This window comes from Balaenoptera borealis (assembly GCF_965194805.1).
Source record: "Balaenoptera borealis genome assembly, chromosome: 1".
Lineage (NCBI taxonomy): Eukaryota > Metazoa > Chordata > Mammalia > Artiodactyla > Balaenopteridae > Balaenoptera > Balaenoptera borealis.
Window position 1 is genome coordinate 148,164,323 of NC_138860.1, and position 20,212 is coordinate 148,184,534.

At 43.8% G+C, this 20,212-nt stretch overlaps 1 protein-coding gene and 1 pseudogene across 3 annotated transcripts in view; one reads left to right on the top strand and one right to left on the bottom strand.

The window, feature by feature from the left end:
• The first annotated feature begins 5,257 nt into the window (after nt 1-5,257).
• Nucleotides 5,258-20,212, top strand: part of DHCR24 (24-dehydrocholesterol reductase) — a 36,404-nt gene continuing 21,449 nt past the window's right edge. The window contains exons 1-3 of one of the 2 annotated variants that reach the window (XM_082358278.1): nt 5,258-6,053; nt 10,371-10,526; nt 19,884-19,989. In XM_082358278.1, the coding sequence (XP_082214404.1) occupies nt 5,823-6,053; nt 10,371-10,526; nt 19,884-19,989 (493 nt within the window). In that variant the 5' untranslated portion in view covers nt 5,258-5,822. The remainder of the gene's footprint in view (nt 6,054-10,370; nt 10,527-19,883; nt 19,990-20,212) is intronic. The other variant, XM_082358277.1, reaches the window with a different exon arrangement.
• On the bottom strand, nt 6,068-10,360 carry LOC309613036 (large ribosomal subunit protein uL22 pseudogene; annotated as a pseudogene). The gene has a single exon. The product of its transcript is annotated as a large ribosomal subunit protein uL22 pseudogene (transcript).

Sequence of the window (20,212 nt, forward strand, 5' to 3'; positions counted from 1 at the left end):
TAAATTAAGCCACACACACATATACCCCCGTACACATACATACAAACACACACTGGAATACAAGGAAACCATTAAAAATGTCTATAGCCTATGGTTCAGTTTTTATAAAGCAAACTGTAAAGCTCATGTTGAGTTGATCTTGTTTGGGAAATTATGTACATATATGTACGTGGCCCAGAGGTATGTCTAGGAGGATGTTCATGAATATGGGAACTTCAGTTGTCTCTGGATGATGAACCATTTGAGGTGATTTTTTACTTTCTTTTCTGGCTTTTTTTGTATAATTTGAATTGTTTAGAAGAATATACCCCACATTTCAAAAGCAATAAAGCTATTTTTACACAAAATATAATAAGTTATAGTATTATTAACCTCCTTTTTAAAAATATTGCTCCTTCTAAAACAGCCATGCCTTTAGAACAGTCACGACAAATTAGTAAGGGCTAATTTGCTAGATTGATTCATTAACATCTTGGAAAGAAGACAACAGTGCCCTAAAGGCAAAGGATCAGAAAATGGACTCTGATGGCTTGTCCACTACTTACCCCAGTGATGTCCAGTTATCATTTCTTTGCCCCAGACCCAAAGACCATAGACTCACTCTCTCAGTCAGTATAACAGAATACTATAGAGTGGGGAGCTTAAACAACAGACATTTATTTCTCACAGTTCTGGAGGCTGGAAGTCTGAGATCAGGGTGCCAACACGGTAGGGTTCTTGGTGAGGGCCTTCCTCTTGGTCCACAGGTGGCTGTCTTCTCACTGCACCCTCACATGGCAGAGAGAAAGAGCTCTGGTCCTATCACCTCCTTATAGGGGCACTAATCGCACCATGATTAGCTCTTCCCTCAGGACCGCATCTAACTCCAATTACCTCCCAAAGCCCTGACCTCCTAATACCATCACATTGGGGGTTAGCGTTTCAACTTATGAATCTGAGGGGACACAAACATGCAGTCCATAGCACTCATCTTTTCTCCTACTCTGCCCCCAGCCTATCACTTTACAGTTGGCCCTCCATATGTGCAGTTCTGCATCCACAGATTCAACGCACTGGGAATCAGGTGATACTGTAGTATGTATCTAGTGAAAAAAATCTACACATAAGCGGACTCGTGCAGTTCAAACCCATGTTGTTCAAGGGTCAACTGTATATACATATATATATAAAATGTATACAACTCTTCATGTGCTTCCATAGTACCCTAATTCCTTATCATAGTACTTAACACATTGATTCATAATTGCCTATTCATTTGTCCAGATCCCCCACAATGATCTGTCAGGACAGTGATTGTGTCTAGTTCACTACTGTATCCCCAGTACCTTGCACGATTCCTGCACATCAGTAATCACTGAAGACTGCAGACACGGTTAATTTCCATCTAAAATTGATTCCCCTTCTCCTCCAGGATGTTGCTGTATCTGATGGAGCCCCTGGAACCGTGGCCACTCTGGCCATTATCAGGGAAGCTAACCGGGAAAGACAGAAAAGCAGAAGACAGGAAGAACCGGGTCTTTCAAGAAGTCATTGAGGGAATTCCCTGGTGGCGCAGTGGTTAAGAATCCGCCTGCCAATGCAGGGGACACGGGTTTGAGCCCTGGTCTGGGGAGATCCCACATGCCGCGGAGCAACTAAGCCCGTGCGCCACAACTACTGAGCCTGCGCTCTAGAGCCCATGAGCCACAACTACTGAGCCCATGAGCCACAACTACTGAAGCCCACGTGCCTAGAGCCTGTGCTCTGCAACAAGAGAAGCCACCGCAACAAGAGAAGCCACTGCAACGAGAAGCCTACGCACTGCAACGAAGAGTAGCCCCTGTTGGCCGCAACTAGAGAAAAGCCCTCGCGCAGCAATGAAGACCCAACGCAGCCAAAAATAAATAAATAAATAAATAAAATAAATAAAATTAAAGAAAAAAAGTCATTGAGCTAATGACTTAACCAACTCTGGGTCAACCTACACTCAGACTTCTGGCTATATGAGAGAATAAACACCCTTATTGTTGCTGCTGTTTGAGTTATAAAGCATCACCAGTGAGAGGTTGAGGAAACGAATGAATGACTCTGACCACTAGCATAAGAAAGCCAGCTCCCCTAGAATGGAGTTAAAGTCTTGTCCTGGAGACTTCAAAAACTGCTTACTGTTCTTAAGATACTCAAGGTGATAAGACAACAAAGTCTTGATTATCTGGAAGTTAGCTTATTATGGTTTTCCAGATAAACTGGGCTTTTAGGCAAAAGCTGCACTTTGCAAGGGAAAAGAATCTCTTATTAGGGCTTCATTTAAAAACAAAGATAATATTCTTAGAGATGTTTCAGAGTCAATACACATTCAGTCCAATCTCCTAAATGTTAGCACGTGTAAGCATAACTTGGAGACCTGTTAAAAAGCTGACTCCTGGGACTCACCTGGGGAGATTTTGATTCAGTGGGATGTGGTGGGGTCCTGGAATCTGCATTTTAGCCAGCAAGCTGATGTGGATGGTCTCAGACCACACTTCAAGAAACCCTATTCTAAAGCTTGCACTTCGTATCTCTAGAACCTAACCACAAGATATGGTGTTTCACACAATAAGGGAAGCCAAACATGACTGTCTCTCTACAGGATTGTGGTGGAATGTAAATGACACTGGATTTAATCTTTTGCTTTGTTTCAAGGGAGCAGATTCAAGTGATGGAAAGATCCAGAAAATGGGAGCCATATCTGGGCTTCTCTATTCACCAGAATAAGACACTGATCAGGCAAGTCTCTCAAGCTCTCTCTGTCTGAATGACCCCATTTATTAAAAACAACTCAGATTAATAGTTCTCTGTATTGCTACCCCTCAGATTGGTTGTGAAGACCAGATGATCTCAGTAGCTGTACTGTACAAATATAATAAAATGCTCTTTGTTAGGACTCTGGTGTTTACTGAGCTCCTTAATAAGTAAAATTATTTGTGTTCCTTAGGCTCTACTCATTAAGCAAGAAATGGGGACTCACATTTTAGAAAGATTGTTTCATGGTCAAACTGTAAAAGGGATTTTGCTTAATTTCCAGTTAACCTGAGTACTTGTTAACCAGAACATCCTATTCCTAAGCATTCTAACTAGGTTTTTATGTAAATAATATACATTTATTAACAGTAATTCATGAGTAGACTCCCTATCAAAGGGAGCTTCCTTGACTTGTGCAAAAATTAATGGGCCCAACAACCCACAGAATTGGAGAAAATATTTGCAAATCATGTATCTGATAAGGGATAATATCCAGAGTACATAGAGAACACCTAAAACTCAACAACAACAACAAAAAGCCCCAATTCAAAAATAGGCAAAGGATTTCAACAGACATTTCTCCAAAGAAGATATAGGTATGGCCAAAAAGCACATTAAAAGACGTTCAACGTCATTAATCAACAGGTAAATGCAAATCAAAACTACAATGAGATACCACCTCACAACCATTAGGACGACTACTGTCAAAAAATCAAAACAGAAAGCAACAAGTATTGGTACAGCCACTGTGGAGCAATATGGCAACTCAAAAATTAAACACAGAATTACCATACAATCCAGCAATTCCACTTCTGGGTATATGCCAAAAGAATTAAAAGGGTCTCAGAAAGATATTGGTACACCCATGTTTATAGCAGAATTATTCACAATAGCTAAAACATAGAAGCCACTCAAGTGTCCATGGATGGATAAATGGATAAGCAAAATGTGGTACATAAAATGGAATATTATTCAGACTTAAAAAGGAAAAGTAATCAATATCAAAATTATTAATGAGGTATTCTGCATTCTCTTTTTTGTACTGTCTTTGAAATCCAGCGTGTGTTTTACACTTAAAGTATGTCTCAGTTTGGACTAGCCACATACCAGTAGCTAGTAGCTATTGTGTAAGAGAGTACAAGTCTAGACAATTCATTTTTGAAGCCTAATGCAAACAGCCTCTATTTTGACTTTTACGTTTACTTGAATGTTTGAGCCTCTGCCTACATTCTTCCTTCATTCATTGGTCAGCAAACACTGGTGCGTCCACTATGCACCAAGCATTATGCTAGAAACTGGAAATACAAAAGTGGACTTTTTATCCTAAAGCTCAGTCTGTGAGGGTGAGAGACACCCAGAGATGATTATGAAATAATGTAAAAGAATCATGACATAGACACCCTCTATTTTATGAGCACCTGAAAGAAGGAAGTGCCATAAATGTAGTTTTAGAGGTGTCCCTGAGTTGACTTCAAGGACCTGTAATGTTAGCTCTATGAAGAGGATGGCAAAGGGCATTCCAGAGGTGTCAGCTTGAGCAAAGGCCTGAAATGAGAGATAGTGGGGCCCCGGGAACGTCCAAAGAGTGCCTGTTAGGGCAGAGATGAAAGAGAGGAAAGTGCGCAGGTAAGCAAGGCCACTGAAGGGCCTGGTAAGTCATGTTTGGCTTCTAAAATAAAAAATCTACACTTCTGGGCTTCCCTGGTGGCACAGTGGTTGGGAATCTGCCTGCCAATGCAGGGGACACGGGTTCGAGCCCTGGTCTGGGAAGATCCCACATGCCGCAGAGCAACTAGGCCCGTGAGCCACAACTACTGAGCCTGCGCGTCTGGAGCCTGTGCTCCGCAACGAGAGGCCGCGAGAGAGAGAGAGAGGCCCGCGCACCGCGATGAAGAGTGGCCCCCGCTCGCTGCAACCAGAGAAAGCCCTCGCATAGAAACGAAGACCCAACACAGCCAAAAATAAATTAATTAATTAATTAATTTAAAAAAATATACACTTCCTAAAATTTCATAAGAAATAACTGTCTCTCTACAGGATTGCGGTGGAATGTAAATGACACTGGATTTAATCTTTTGCTGGTAACAGTCACGCCCCTCTGGACTGGCTGCTCCTTGAGGGCTGGGCCGTCTGCTTTGCTCACCACCCTGTCCCAGGGCCTGCAACGCTGGCTGGCAGAGCGGGAACTATAAGTTTATAGAGCCGGTACCTTCCATCAGTCCTTTCCCCCAGTCCTCCCCTCCCCCTCAGTACAGCGGGAGAGGGGGAAGAGTGCCAACCCTAGCCGACGCTTCTTAAGCCCTCGGGAGTTCAGAGGCAGGCCTTCACCCTTCTAGGATGTTTCCTCATCTATAAAACGGGCTCACAACTACCCGCCGCGCTGGACTGTTGCGTAACTCATATGAATTTACAGAAAGCGCCTCGAAAATGAAAAGGTGCATCTCGTGGCCATGAGGGCATAGAGTGACACGACCTGTGGAGGTCGTGGCCAGGTTTCCACCCTCCCTGGCCGGCACGGGCATCCTCGGCCAAGCTGCAGGGTGACGGACCCAAGGCGTGGGGCGCCCCGACCCGACCCCCCGGGAGGTAACCGAACGCGTGACCGCTTAACGCGCCTCTCGAGAAGGAGCCACCTAAGGAGGAGGGGAGGAGGTTGCAGCCGCGCCCCTCAGCGGCGGGGCGACTCCTGAATCCCCAGGGCCGGGAAACCTGGATCCCGGAGCCGCAGAGCGCCGTATACCCCACCAGCGCCAGGGTCCCCGGCCACCCCCTCCCAGCGCGTCGGAGAGGGGAAGAGGGTGGAGCGGCCTGACTCTCGCAGCCAATAAAAGCAGCAGGTTCCTGGTCCGATCCCCGGCGCGGCTCGCCATTGGTCACCACCCGGGTCTCGGCCCACCGAACCTTTGCGACCCGAGCCAATCGCGAGGCGGCGAGGGGGTCCTCAGGCTCGCGGGGAGCCGGCCGCGGGCAGCCCCGAGCGCAGACCGGCGAGGAGCGGGTGCCGGAGACCAGGGGCGCGAGCCGGCATCCCCTCCCCCTCGCGGTGAGCCGCCGGCTCCACCATGGAGCCCGCCGTGTCGCTGGCAGTGTGCGCTCTGCTCTTCCTGCTCTGGGTCCGCGTGAAGGGGCTGGAGTTCGTGCTCATCCACCAGCGCTGGGTGTTCGTGTGCCTCTTCCTCCTGCCGCTCTCGCTCATCTTCGACATCTACTACTACGTGCGCGCCTGGGTGGTGTTCAAGCTCAGCAGCGCGCCACGGCTGCACGAGCAGCGCGTGCGAGACATCCAGAAGCAGGTGAGCGGAGCCGGGTGGGGCGGGAGCCAGGCGTGAAGTGGTGCGCGGCGCAGGGGAGCCAGGGCTTCACGGAGGAGGTGGCGTTTGAGCGGGATTTGAACTAAACAAAAATGTAACTGGGGGGAGGGGTGCTTCCGGAGAGGGAACGGAGTAAGCAAAGGAGTAGAACAGAGCATTGCTCCGACATTTATGGAGTGCCTGCTATGTGCAGAGTGCGTGCGGGGATCTGGAGAGATGGAAAGAATCATAAGATAGGGTAGGTGAGCCATGCTCAAGTAGCTCTCACCAGGCCCAGTCGATTTCAGAGGAGGAGGGGGTCTTCAGGAAGGTTCACCTGGCGCTGGAGACTGGGAAGCAGGGGGAGTGATTGGGGGAAAGTGTGAGCATAGGAGAAGAGAGGCAGAAGGTTGGAAAGTCAGTTTGGAAATAGGTTGGGGAGGGCCCTTCAGTTTGGAGTTTACTCCTTAGCAAGAAGGAGCTTTTCACCTTCTTATAATAGAGGACTAAAGTGAGAAGGTAGTCCCACACCAGGGTGGGGAGCCTCACAGACCCTGTGCCAGGCGCTCACTCTTGACAAGGCAGTGCCCACCTCCCAGTAACTCTGTACGTCCTCCCCTGTGTCAGCACCCACAGAACCCCTGCCCCTGCTGCTGCTCACAGCCGCGCCTCCTTTTTCATGGCCACAGCTGGCCTGGGCATCAGGCCTGGGCAGTTTCTTGGCTCCCTCTGTCCCTCCTTATGTTCCTCTCTTACTGGCGTCAGGTTGCAAAGAGCTTCTGCTGCCTGCTGCCACCCTTGCCACAGGTGTAGCAGCCTCCATGTTCTGTTTGCTGCTGGCTGGGTTCTGCCTCCAAGAACATGAAGATGGATGCGGAGAGCCATCCCTGTGAGGGATAGACCTTGGGCCAGGTGGGAGCAGGAAACATCTGGAAGTGCTTTACTGGGGCTGCCATGGGTTGCGCTGGTCACAGTCACAGCTCCAGAGCCCAGCCTACCCTCCCTCCCAAATGCACCCTGTTGCCTAGTTCTTTCTATGTGTTCAGATTCTTGATTAACCAGCTTGTCTGCCCCATCAGAGTGTGAGCCCCTTGAAGGCAGAGACTGCTGTCTGACTCCCCTCTATCCCATGGGCCCTGGCCCAAAGCAGCGCAGTGAGTGCTTAGGAACCTAAGCTAAACCGAAGGGCTCACTAGGGACAGGAAGACAACGGGCATGCCGGCCCGCTGCTGAGGACCTGCCCTGTGCCACACCCCATGCCATTATTTCTCATCCTCACAGCAACACTGGTAGGTCTTTTTTTTTTTTAACTTTTATTTGCACTTTTTTTGTGTGGCATTTATTCCCAGGCCACAAGGTTTTTTGTTGTTGTTTTATTTTGTTTAATTAATTAATTAATTTTTGGCTGCATTGAGTCTTCATTGCTGCGCGCAGGCTTTTCTCTAGTTGCGGCGTGCGGAGGCTACTCTTTGTTGCTGTGCTTGGGCTTCTCATTGTGGTGGCTTCTCTTGTTGTGGAGCACAGGCTCTAGGCGCGCGGGCTTCAATTGTTGTGGCACATGGGCTCAGTAGTTGTGGTGCGTGGGCTCAGTAGTTGTGGCTCACAGGCTCTAAAGCTCAGGCTCAGTAGTTGTGGCGCATGGGCTTAGTTGTTCCGCGGCATGTGGGATCTTCCCGGACCAGGGCTTGAACCCCTGTACCCTGCACTGGCAGACGGATTCTTAACCACTGTGCCACCAGGGAAGTCCCGTAGGCCATAAGTTTTTATTTCTTCAGTTTCTTCTGGAATATCTTTTTCTTCCGTGCAACCTCCTCTTCTGGTTTAGTAACAATCTGCTCTTTTTCAGTAAAGATCATCTCAGTGTGGCAGGGAGAGCTCATGTATGGGTTGATCTGACCGTGAGCTCTGTTAAGTCCTGTGCCGTATCTTGGGGGCTTTATTCACTTGGATGTGCTCAATGACCAGAGAATCTGCATCTAAGCCCTTAAGTTCAGCATTACTCTCTGCATTTTTGAGCATGTGCTGTCAAAATTCAGCACTCTTTTTGGGCCACTGACCCTGCGTCCAGCCCCACTGTTTGGCCTGGGCACACCTACCAACTCCACCATTGTAACAACGGAATGGCACACATTGCTTCTGTAAAGTGATATCCTTCAGATACTTGGTGGCTTTTCGGATATGCATACCCTTAACGGCCTGGACAGTTTCACCAGTGTTCTTAAAGTGAACACGAAGATTCGAACCTCTTGATTTGCATGATTTTGTGGGGTTTTCTGGGTCAAGTGAATACCGAATCATTTTTAGAGGTCACCTCAGGCAGCTTACCGGAAAAGGACCACCCTGGTAGGTCTTGTACCTGTTCTACAGGTGGGAGATATTGAGGTTCAAACTGCAAGTCATGTTCCCAAGATGATATAGCTAGTAAATGGGTCTGGAACTCAGGTCAGCTTGATTTCAGAGCCTGAACTGTGACATTTCTTCTTTCCCAACCCATTTCATTCCACCCTGGAGGTCTGGTTCCGTTGCCTCACACCTGGAATGTGATAATAGCTACCTGACCAGTTGCCCGTTCCCTGGGCCCTCCCCACCTCTCGTTGGTCTGCCCTTAGTCATAAGGGCAACACTCCACAGGATTGCCTCCCTGCCCGAAATCTTGGTTGGCTCTGGTCAGGATCCAACCCAACCAATGTTTCAGGCGTGATGGCCTCCGCATTCAGTGTTTCAGGCTTGATGGTCTCCACATTCACTTCATGCCCCCCTTCCCATTCCAGGCTGCATGCAGCTCTCCCAATCCATCCTCCACACCTCTGATCTTGTATTAAGTCCTGGGACTGCAGAGTCAGGCAGGGGCAAGGTCTGCCTGGTCATCCCTTTAACCCCCTACTCACAGGAATCCCTTCCTCAGTAACACCTCTCTGCGCAAACACCTCTGCTTCACGTGGCACCCTGGCCTCTCCTATCGCTAAACAGTTCTTCCCCACGCTGAACTATTTGCCTGACCAGCTTCAATCCAGCTTCTTCCAGGGACTCTTGGTTGCAAGTGATAGAAAATCAACTCCAACTGCCTTGAGCAAAAAGGGACTTCGTTGACCCAGGTCTTGAAAAGTCCAGGAGTAAAAGTGGCTCAGACATCACTGGATCCAGGATTCGTCTTCAGCTGCCATCTCTTGGCTCTGCTTTCCTCTGAGTTGACTTTACTCTCAGGGAGGCCGTCTCCCTGCGGAGGCCCCAGCAGTTTTTGGCTTACATCCAACCAGCCTAGCAACCCAAGCGAAGTGAGAGGGCCTCTCCCAGCATCGGTCTTAACTGACTTCACTTGGATCATAGGCCCATCCCTGAACCAGTCACTGTGGCCAGGAGGATAGAATCAGACCTCAGTCATGTGCCCACCTCCTGGGGCAGGAGGGGAATCAGCTTCACCTGGACCAAAGGAAGATGGGAGTGTTACAAGCAGATGAAGAGGACATGGTCACAGCAACAGATATCCACCTCCCTGCCCTTGTCCATCAGCAGGAAGGGAATGCTTCCTCCCATGTTCCTGATGGGCTTGTCATTTCCTGGGCCATTTCTTCTCTGTGTTTTGTGCTCTGGTCACTTACAGAAGAGGTTTTGCAAAAGTTCTTCCTTCCATTGGCTTGGTGGGCCTCCCCTGCCTGTTCTCTCCCCCTGCTAGTGATACATGAGTTAACACACGCAAACGCTTGGAACAGGGCTTGGCACCTAATAAGCCTCAGTAAATGTTAGCTGTTACTCTGTTGACTATTAATTCAAGCCCATTTATCCTTCCAGGCCTAAAGTTGGTTAGTTCTGATGGTGAATCTGGGCTCTGCCCTTCAGTGGTTGTGTGACCTTGGACAAGTTATTTTGCCTCTCATTTTCTTCATCTGCAAAAGGAGGCAGGTCATCCCAACTATCTGGGGTTGTTGTGAGAATTAAGTGAGACAAGATACAGCAGTGCTTGGTACAATGGTGGCAGCTAGTAAATAGTTATCATTTGTGCGGTTGTTATTACTACCATTACGAAACCTGTCCTGAACTTTGCAGTGAGAATAAATGTTTTCAAAGTGCTTTGATCCTGTTCTCTTGCTCTTTTTTCATTCTGCTTTGTGACGTGGCTGCACTTTGGCTTTTCTCTTGGCCTCACTAGCCAGGGAGAGTCCAGAGGATAGGGCCAGCGGGTGTTTCATCATCCCGCTCCTCCTGGTACCTGGAAGGATTCAAGGCCTCGGTAAATTCCCAGCTCCCTCTCCTGAAAGCAAGGCTGTGAGCTGCCCAGGGGATCTCTGGCAGGCCCAGCTCAGCCTCTTCTCATGTCTGCAGGTGCGGGAATGGAAGGAGCAGGGCAGCAAGACCTTCATGTGTACAGGGCGCCCTGGCTGGCTCACCGTCTCACTGCGGGTCGGGAAGTACAAGAAGACACACAAGAACATCATGATCAACCTGATGGACATCCTGGAGGTGGACACCAAGAAACAGGTGAGAGTGGCATGGTTCCCTGGCTCTGGGAGTGGGTGGGGCACTGCCCCTGGTGCAAATGACTCATGGGAAGATGATTTTAGCCAAAGGCGTCTCAGAGTGGACAGGACCAAGGCCCTTGGTCATCACAGAAGGCTCTGCCCTCCATTGCCATCCTCTAGAGCCGCACAGCTTTGGAAGAGAATGGTCATAGCCCCATCTCACAGGTGGGCAAAATGAGAGCTCAAGGGGATTCTTTGATTATCTGCAATTCTACAGGAAGACAGGGATGGGGAAATCATGGGCAAAAATGAGAGACAAAAATGAACCTATTTACCTCTTCCCAGTAAGGAAGTGTGCTGGTAAAAATTGGGCTGTGGAGGTGGCTCAGAGGGTAGGCCTCGTTCCAAGCTTTCTGGGGCCCACTTGTTAATAGCCTTAGATGTGTGCATACTCTTTGGCCTATCTAGTATTTCTACTTCTTGAAACCAGGCTCAAGAAAAAGGGAAATAAACTTAAATCAAAAACAACCCAGAGAGAGAGATTGTATCACAGCTTTGTTTTTAATCAAAGACAGCACAATATCGAATAGTAGTGAGTTGTTAAATATGGTATATCCACCTGATGGCATTTTGTTGTGACACCTTGGCCAAGTTGCTTTATTTCCCTGTGCCTTTTTTTCCTTAACAGCTTTCTTGACATATACTTGACATACAATAAACTGCACGTAAAATGTACAATTGATTATAAATTTTGACATATGTATGCACCTGTGAAACCATTACTACAATCAAGACAATGAACCATCACCCCAAAAGTTTCTTCATGCCACTTTGTAATCCCTTCCTCAGGTTCCTCCCTGCCTCTTTTCCCCACATCCCTAAGCAAATAATGACCTGCTTTGCATCACTATAGATTGGTTTGTATTTAGAGTTTTATATAAATAGAATCATGCATTATGTACTCTCTTATTTTGTTTGGCTTCTTTCACTCAGCATAATTATTCTGAGATTCATCCATGTTGAAGCATGTATCAGAAGTACATTCTGTTTTTATATATATTTTATATATGTCTATATCACAGTTTGTTTATTCTTTCACTTATTGATGGATATTTGGGTTATTTCCAGTTTGGGGCTATTACAAGTAAAGTGGCAAGGAGCATTTGTATATAGTCATTGGGTGGACATATGCTCTTTTTTCTTCTGGATAAATACCCGGCAGTGGAATAGCTGGGTCATATGGTAGGTGTGTGGTTAACTTTTTAAGAAACTGCCAAATTATTTTCCGAGGTAGTTGTAGCATTTACATTCCCGCAAGTATTCCAGTTGTTCCATATCATCGTCAACTTGGTATGGCCAGTCTTAATTTTAGCCATTCAGTTGGTAGGTATCTCAGTGTGGTTTTAACTTGCATTTTCCTAATGACTAATGAATGATACTGGGCATCTTTCCACGTGCATATTTGCCCTTTGTATGTCTTTGGTGAAGTACTTGTTCAAGTCTTTCCCTAAAAATTTTTAATTGGGTTGTTTGTTTTCTTACTAGAAACAAGACCTTCATCATATATACAGTTTGTAAATATTTTCTCCCAGGCTTTGGCTTGTTTTTTGAAAACCAGAAATTTTTAATTTTGATGAAGTCGGATTTAGTAATTTCTTTTATAGCTTGTGCTTTTGACATTTTATTTAAGAAATCTTGCCCTACTCCATGTCACAAAGGTTTTCTCTTCTGTTTTCTTCCAGCAGTATTATATTTTTTAGGGTTTACATTTAGAACTATGATCCATTTTGAGTTAATTTTTGCATATGATGCGAGATATGGGTCCAAAAAAATTTTTTTTGCACGTGGATTTCCAATTGTCCCAGCCTCTTTTGTTGAAAAGATAATCCTTTCTCTACTGAATTACCTTTGCACCTTTGTTGAAATCAGTTGTCCATATACACAGGTCTGTTTCTGGACTCTGCTGTTCTATTGATCTATTCGCCCATCTGTATGCCAAGAACACACTGTCTTGATTACTGTAACTTTATAATAATAAGTCCAAAAGAATGAGTTTGGAAGTATTCCTTTCATTTCACTTTTCTGAAGGAATTTGTATTATTTCTTTAATAATTAGTGGAATTAACCAGTGAAGCCATCTGGGCCTGGAGTTCTGTTTGTGAGCAAGTTTTTAACTACAAGTTAATTTTTTTTAATAGATATAGGGCTCCTCAATTTATTTGTTTCTTCTCAGTGAGCTTTGGCAGTTTGTGTCTCTGAAGGTATTTGTCCATTTCACTAAGTTGTATAATTGATTGACATAAAGTTATTCATAATATTCCCTTACTGTCCTGTGAACATCTGTAGAATCTATAGTGATGCTGGTCATTTTGTGTCTGCTTTCTTTTCTTCCTGAGCAGTCTGGCTAGAGGTTAATCAGTTTTACTATCTCAGAGAACTAGCTTTTGGTTTCATTGATTGTTCTCTCATTTTGTTTGTTTGTTTTCTATTTCATTGACTTCTACTTTGATCTTTGTTAATTTCTTTCTTTTGCTGACTTTGGGTTTAATTTTACTCTTCTTTGTCTAGTTTTTTAAGGTGACAGCTGAGGCCATTGACTTAGACCTTTCTTTTTTTTTTTTAATATAGATGTTTAGTGCTATAAATTTCCACCTAAGCACGGTTTTAGAGCCATCCCCAAATCTGATATCTTACCTTTTCATTTTCATTCAGTTCAGACTACTTTCTGGTTTCCTTTTTGATACCTGCTTTGACCCAAAGGTTTTTTAGAAGTATGTTATTTAGTTTCCAAATATTTGGGATTTTCCAGCGATCTTTCTGTTACTGATTTCTAATTTAATTTAGTTGTTGTCAGAAAACATACTTTATATGATTAGAATGCTTTTCAACTTATTGAGAAATACTTTATGGCCCAGAATATGGTCTACTTGGTAAATGTTCCTTGTGCCTTTTATTTTATTTCATTTTTAAAAAAATTTTATTTATTTATTTATTTATTTATTTATGACTGTGTTGGGTCTTCGTTTCTGTGCGAGGGCTTTCTCTAGTTGCAGCAAGTGGGGGCCACTCTTCATCGCGGTGCACAGACCTCTCACCATCGCGGCCTCTCTTGTTGCGGGGCACAGGCTCCAGACGCGCAGGCTCAGCAATTGTGGCTCACGGGCCCAGTTGCTCCGCGGCGTGTGGGATCCTCCCAGACCAGGGCTCGAACCCGTGTCCCCTGCATTGGCAGGCAGATTCTCAACCACTGCGCCACCAGGGAAGCCCCCTTGTGCCTTTTAAAAAAAAATGTGTATTCTGCTGTTTTGGGGTGATGTGTACTATAAGTGTCAATTAGGTCAAGTTGGTTGATAGTGTTGTTCAAGTCTTCTATATCCTTATGAATTTTCTCTTTACTTATTCCATCAGTTCTTGAAAGGGGGATATTGAAATCTGCCTGTGATTGTTTATATCTCTTGCACTTCTTTCAGTTTTTGCTTCATGTAATTTGAAGCTCTGTTATTAGGTATCTAAATGTTTGGGATTTTTATGTCCTCTTGATTAATTGATCTCTTTTTTTAAAAAAATTTATTTATTTATTTATTTATTTTTGGCTGCGTTGGGTCTTCATTGCTGCGCGTGGGTTTTCTCTAGTTGTGGCGAGCAGGGGCTACTCTTTGTTGCGGTGCGTGGGCTTCTCAGTGTGGTGGCTTCTCTTGTTGCGGAGCACAGGCTCTAGGCATGCAGGCTTCAGTAGTTGCAGCATGCAAGCTCTAGAGCGCAGGCTCAGTAGTTGTGGCGCACAGGCTTAGTTGCTCCGTGGCATGTGCGATCTTCCCGGACCAGGGCTCGAACCCATGTCCCCTGCATTGGCAGGCGGATTCTTAACCACTGTGCCACCAGGGAAGTCCAATTGATCTCTTTATCATTGTGAAATGACCTTTTTTAAAAATTTATTTTATTGAAGTATAGTTGATTTACAATGTGTTAATTTCTGCTGTACAGCAAAGTGATTCAGTTATACATATATATTCTTTTTCATATTCTTTTCCATTATGATTTATTACAGGATATTGACAAGTTCTCTGTGCTGTACAGGACCTTGTTATTTATCCATTCTATATAGTATAATTGTTTGCATCTGCTAATCCCAAACTCCCCATCCATTCCCCCCGCCCACCCCCTTGGCAACCACAAGACTGTTCTCTATATCTGTGAGTCTTTCTGTTTCGTAGATAAGTACATTTGTGTCATTTTTTTTGTTGACGTATAGTTGATTTTCAATGTTGTGTTAATTTCTGCTGTACAGCAAAGTGATTCAGTTACACATATATGTATTCTTTTTCATATTCTTTTCCATTATGGTTTATCACAGGATATTGACTATAGTTCCCTGTGCTATACAGTAGGACTTGTTGTTTATCCATCCTATGTATAATAGTTTGCATCTGCTAATCCCAAACTCCCAATCTTTCCCTCCCCCACCCCACCTCCCCCTTGGCAACCACAAGTCTGTTCTTTATGTTTGTGAATCTGTTTGTTTAGTAGACATGTTCATTTGTGTCATAGTTTAGATTCCACATATAAATGATATCATATGGTATTTGTCTTTCTCTCTCTGACTTACTTTGCTTAGTATGATAATCTCTAGGTCCATCCATGTTGCTGCAAATGGCATTATTTCATTCTTTTTTATGGCTGAGTAATATTGCAATGTATATGTATACCACATCTTCTTTATCCATTCATCGTCAGTGGATATTTAGGTTGTTTCTATGTCTTGGCTATTGTAAATAGTGCTGCTATGAACATAGGGGTGCATGTATCTGTGAAATGACCTTTTCTATTACTAGTTATATTCTCTGCCCAGAAATCTACTTTGTCTGATATTAATGAAGCCACTCCAGCATCTTTTGACTAAGTGGTGACATGGTGTATCTTTTTCCATCATTTTCCTTTTAATCTGTTTGTATCTTTCTAGTTAAAGTGTTTCTTATAGGCAGCATATAATTAGGTCTTGCTTTTTTATCCAATCTGACAATTTCTGCCTTTTAATTCAGATTTAAGACCATTTACATTTAATGTTATTATTGACACAGTTTGGTTTAAATTTGTTGCCTTACTCTTTGTTTTCGATTTGTCTCATTTGTTCTTTGTTCCTTTTTTCTTTTTTTCTGTCTGCTTTTGGATTACTGAATAATTTTTATGATTCTGTCTTAGCTCTTTTGTTGACTTACTAGCTATAAGCCTTTGTTTTGTTATTTTAGCAGTTGTTTTAGGATTTATGGTATACACTTTCCTTGTCACACTCTACCTTCAAGTGATGGTATCCCATTTCATATACAGTATAAGAATCTTAGAATAATATGCTTCCATTTCTCTTCTTTCCACCTTTGTGCTATTGCTGTCATCCTTTTACTTTTATATATGTTATAAACCCCACACTACATTATTGTTGTTATTAATAGTTATCTTTTAAAGAAATTTAAATAATAAGAAAAATCTTATATACTTACCCATATAGTTACCATTTCTTCATTCCATTTTGTAGATTTGTATTTCCATCTGTTTCATTTTCCTTCTGCCTGAAGAACCTCCTTTGACATTTCTTATATGGTGATTTTTCTGGTGATGAATCTTTCAGCTGTTGTATGTCTGAAATAATTTATTTTGTCTTCATTTCTTTTCCAACTTGTGTTGTCGTAAGATACACATAACAATTACCATCTTAACCACTTTTAAGTGTGCAGTTCAGTGGTATTAAATATATGCACCTTGTCATTCATCCATCACCACCACCCGTCCCCATAACTCTTTTCTTGTAAAACTGAAACTCTATATCCATTAAACAATAACTCCCCATTCTTCCCTCCCCCTAGACCCTGGCAACCATATTCTACTATCTGTTTCTATGATTTTGGCCACTCTAAGTAACTCATGTAAATGGAATCATACAGTATTTGTCTTTTTGTGACTGGTTTATTTCACTTAGCATAATGTCTTCAAGATTCATCCATGCTGTAGCATATTGCAGAATTTTCTTCCTTTTTAAGGCTGAATAATATCCCATTGTATGTATATACCACATTTTGCTTATCCACTCATTCATCCATGGACACTTGGGCTGCTTCTATGTTTTAGCTATTGTGAATAATGCTGCTATGAACATGGGTGTACACATAGCATTTCAAGACTCTGCTTTCAGTTATTTTGGGTATATACCCAGAAGTGGAATTGCTGGATCACATGGTAGTTCTATTTTGAATTTTTTGAGGAACAGCCATACTGTTTTGCATAGTGGCTGCACCATTTTAACATCCCCACCAACAGTGCACAAGGGTTTTAATTTTTCCAAATCCTCACCAACACTGGTTATTTTCTGTTTTTGTTTTGTTTTTAATAATAGCCATCCTAATGGGTATGAGGTTGCCTTCATTTTTGAAAGATATTTTCAGTGGGCACGGAACTCCAGGTTGACAGTTTTTTTTCCTTCAGTACTTTAAAGATGCTCCAGTGTCGTCTTTTTTTTTTTTTTAATAAATTTATTTATTTATTTATTTTATTTGTGGCTGCATTGAGTCTTTGTTGCTGCGTGCAGGCTTTCTCTAGTTGCGAGCAGGGGCTACTCTTCGTTGCAGTGCCAGGGCTTCTCATTGTGGTGGCTTCTCTTGCTGCAGAGCACAGGCTCTAGGCGCGTGGGCTTCAGTAGTTGTGGCACACAGGCTCAGTAGTTGTGGCTCCTGGGCTGTAGAGCGCAGGCTCAGTAGTTGTGGTGCACGGGCTTAGTTGCTCTGTGGCATGTGGGATCTTCCCGGACCAGGGCGTGAACCCGTGTCCCCTGCGTTGCCAGGCAGATTCTCAACCACTGCGTCACCAGGGAAGCCCTCCGGTGTCTTCTTGCTTGCGTTATTTCTAACAAGAAATCTCTCATCCTTATCTTTGTTCCTCTGTATGTAACTTATCTTTTTCCTCTGGCTGCTTTTAAGATCTTATCTTTATAACTAGTTTTGAGCAATTATTACAATGTGCTGTGGTATAGTTTTCTTCATAATTCTTGTGCTCGGGAGTCACATAATTTTTCATCAAATTTGAAATTTTGGGGGTCATTATTTCTTCATATATTTTTCTTTCCCTTACTCTCTCTCCTTTGAGGACTGCTATTACACATATGTTGGGCCACTTGAAGTAGTTCCACAGCTCAGCTCACTGATATGCTGTTCATTAAAGGTTTTTTTCCTCTGTGTGTTTCATCTTGGATAGTTTCTATTGCTGTGTATTTAAATTCATCACTCTTCTTCTGCAGTGTCTAATTTGCTGTCAGTTCCAACCAGTGTATTTTTCATCTCTAACATTGTGGTTTTCATTTCTAGAAGTTTGATTTGGATCCTTTTACTGCCTTTTAAATGTCTGTACTTAACTTTCTGAACATAGGGAATACAGTATTAATAATTATTTTAATGTCCTTGTTTGCTGATTTTAATATCTGTGTCAATTCTGGGTCTGTTTTATCAAAACAGATTGATTGATTATTCTCCTCATTACGGGTTAAATCTTCCTGCCTCTTTGCATGCCTGGTGAACTTTGATTGGATTCTAGGCATCATGAATTTTACCTTGTGTGGGGTGCTGGATACTTTTGTATCCCTGTAAACCTTAGTGAGCTTCCTTCTAAGATAGAGCCGAGTTACTGAGAAACAGTTTGATCCTGTTTTGTGTTGATTTTTCAGGTGGGGCTGGAGCAGCATGTAATAGGGGCAATTATTCCCCGCTGCTCAGGCAAGAATATTCTGAGTACTCTACCCAGTGCCCTGGGAGTCATGAAGTTTTCCAGTCTGGCTTGTGGGAACAGATACTATTTCCTGCCCTGTGTGAGCCCCTGGCACTGTTACCTGCCAGGCTCTTCCCCTGGCCTCAGCCTCTGGTAGTTTCGTCCTGTGTATGCACCAATCAGTACTCAGTTGAATACTCAACGGGCACTCTTCGCAGTACTTCAGAGTTTTCTCTCTGCAGTTCTCTCCTCTCCAGTACTCTGTCCTGCAGACTCTATTCACCTTGGTCTTCTAGGGCCCTCGACTCAGAGTCCACTGGGCTCTCTCTTCCTGCACCGCCTAGCTCCAGGCAGTAAGCTGGGGCATTCATAGAGCTCACCCTGTTTGTTTGCTGTCAGCAATCATTAACTTCGCTGCCTGATGCTTACTGTGTTGAAAACTCCTGTTTCATATATTTTGTCCTTTTTTTCTCCAGGCAGCAGGTTAAACTGGTTCTTTTCGCTCCATCTTGACTGAAAGCAGAAGTCCTCCTGATGGCGTATTCGTGTGTCCATTAAAAATCATGTTTTGTTTTTTAAGTGTAAACTTTTTTTTTTTTTAATTATGTGTAACATAGGCAAAATTATTTAAGTCAATAAATTTTTAAGAATTTCCTTCTACTGCCGGTCACCTTAGTTCCTCCAATGTTTGGGTCATAATCTTCAAGATAGCCCTTTCAAAAATAATTTTTACTCAGTACACAGTTGTCTTGTCAGTCAGTCCACAATTCTTTTAGTTGGGCTTCTTTGATCTACAATGGAATATGGACACACTACAAAATTCCCCACCTGTAATCTTTGGGATCCAATTTCCCCAAGCAGTTTACTTTAGGACCGTGTTTAGGGTCAGAGGGGATGAATCTTCCTGGTTCTGAATTTTACACACCCTAGAAAAGGAGAAGCATTAGTTCCTATTGAAGATTATGTCAAACTGAACAGTATGAGAAACTATAGGAATACTGTATCGGTAGAAATACCAGGTGTAACAGGCACAAAGCCAAGAAAACCAATGATGCCAGATACTGAATTAATATTGCCCTGTCCTTTGAACAAAAATCATGTTTTCCAGGAGCATTTAATGACAAGGGATCGTGTCACAGTACAGCATTAAATTTTTTTTAAAAAGTCTGTGTTATGTGTGTTTGTATTTGTGTGCGTGTGTGTCTGTGTGTGTTGTATTAAAACATAAAAATAGCAATATAGATATGCATGGGAAAAGACTGAAAGGAGATATACTCCAGTATTAACATTGATAACTTGGAAGAACTAGGATTAATGCTTTTTGTCTTCTTTGTATATGCTGTTTCTTCCAAATAAATGAGTGTTTCTTCTTCTAGAAGAAAAATAAACTAAGTATTAAGTATAAAGGTATTTGAAAGAACAAGATTAAACACTATCTAACCCAGCACCAGAAACCCCATTCACTGTAACTAAAGGTGGTGGAATGCTCTGGAAAGAGGCTGTAAAGCCCATATAGGAATCCCCATGTTGATTGTTTGGGAAGGTCTGGGATAACACCTTCTGCAGACAGAAGCCCCCATTAGGCCTGGCAGCCTCCTTGTGACCCAGGGTCTCTCTTCTGTGTCAACAGATTGTCCGCGTGGAGCCCTTGGTGACCATGGGTCAGGTGACTGCCCTGCTGACCTCCATTGGCTGGACTCTGCCTGTGTTGCCCGAGTTGGATGACCTCACAGTGGGTGAGAACTCAGACAGTCCTAGCGTCAGAGCTGAGGAACCTCGGCCCACCTTCCGTCAGGTTCAGGAGTCACCACTGTCCCATCTGTGACGGATGTCACCCTGTCTCTGCTCGTCCAGCACCAAAGACAGAGCACTCACTGCCTGTCAGTCCATGTCTGAACAGCTTACGTTAATCAGAATGCACTTTTCAATCGCTGGTTGGAACCTGCTTCCCTGTGATTT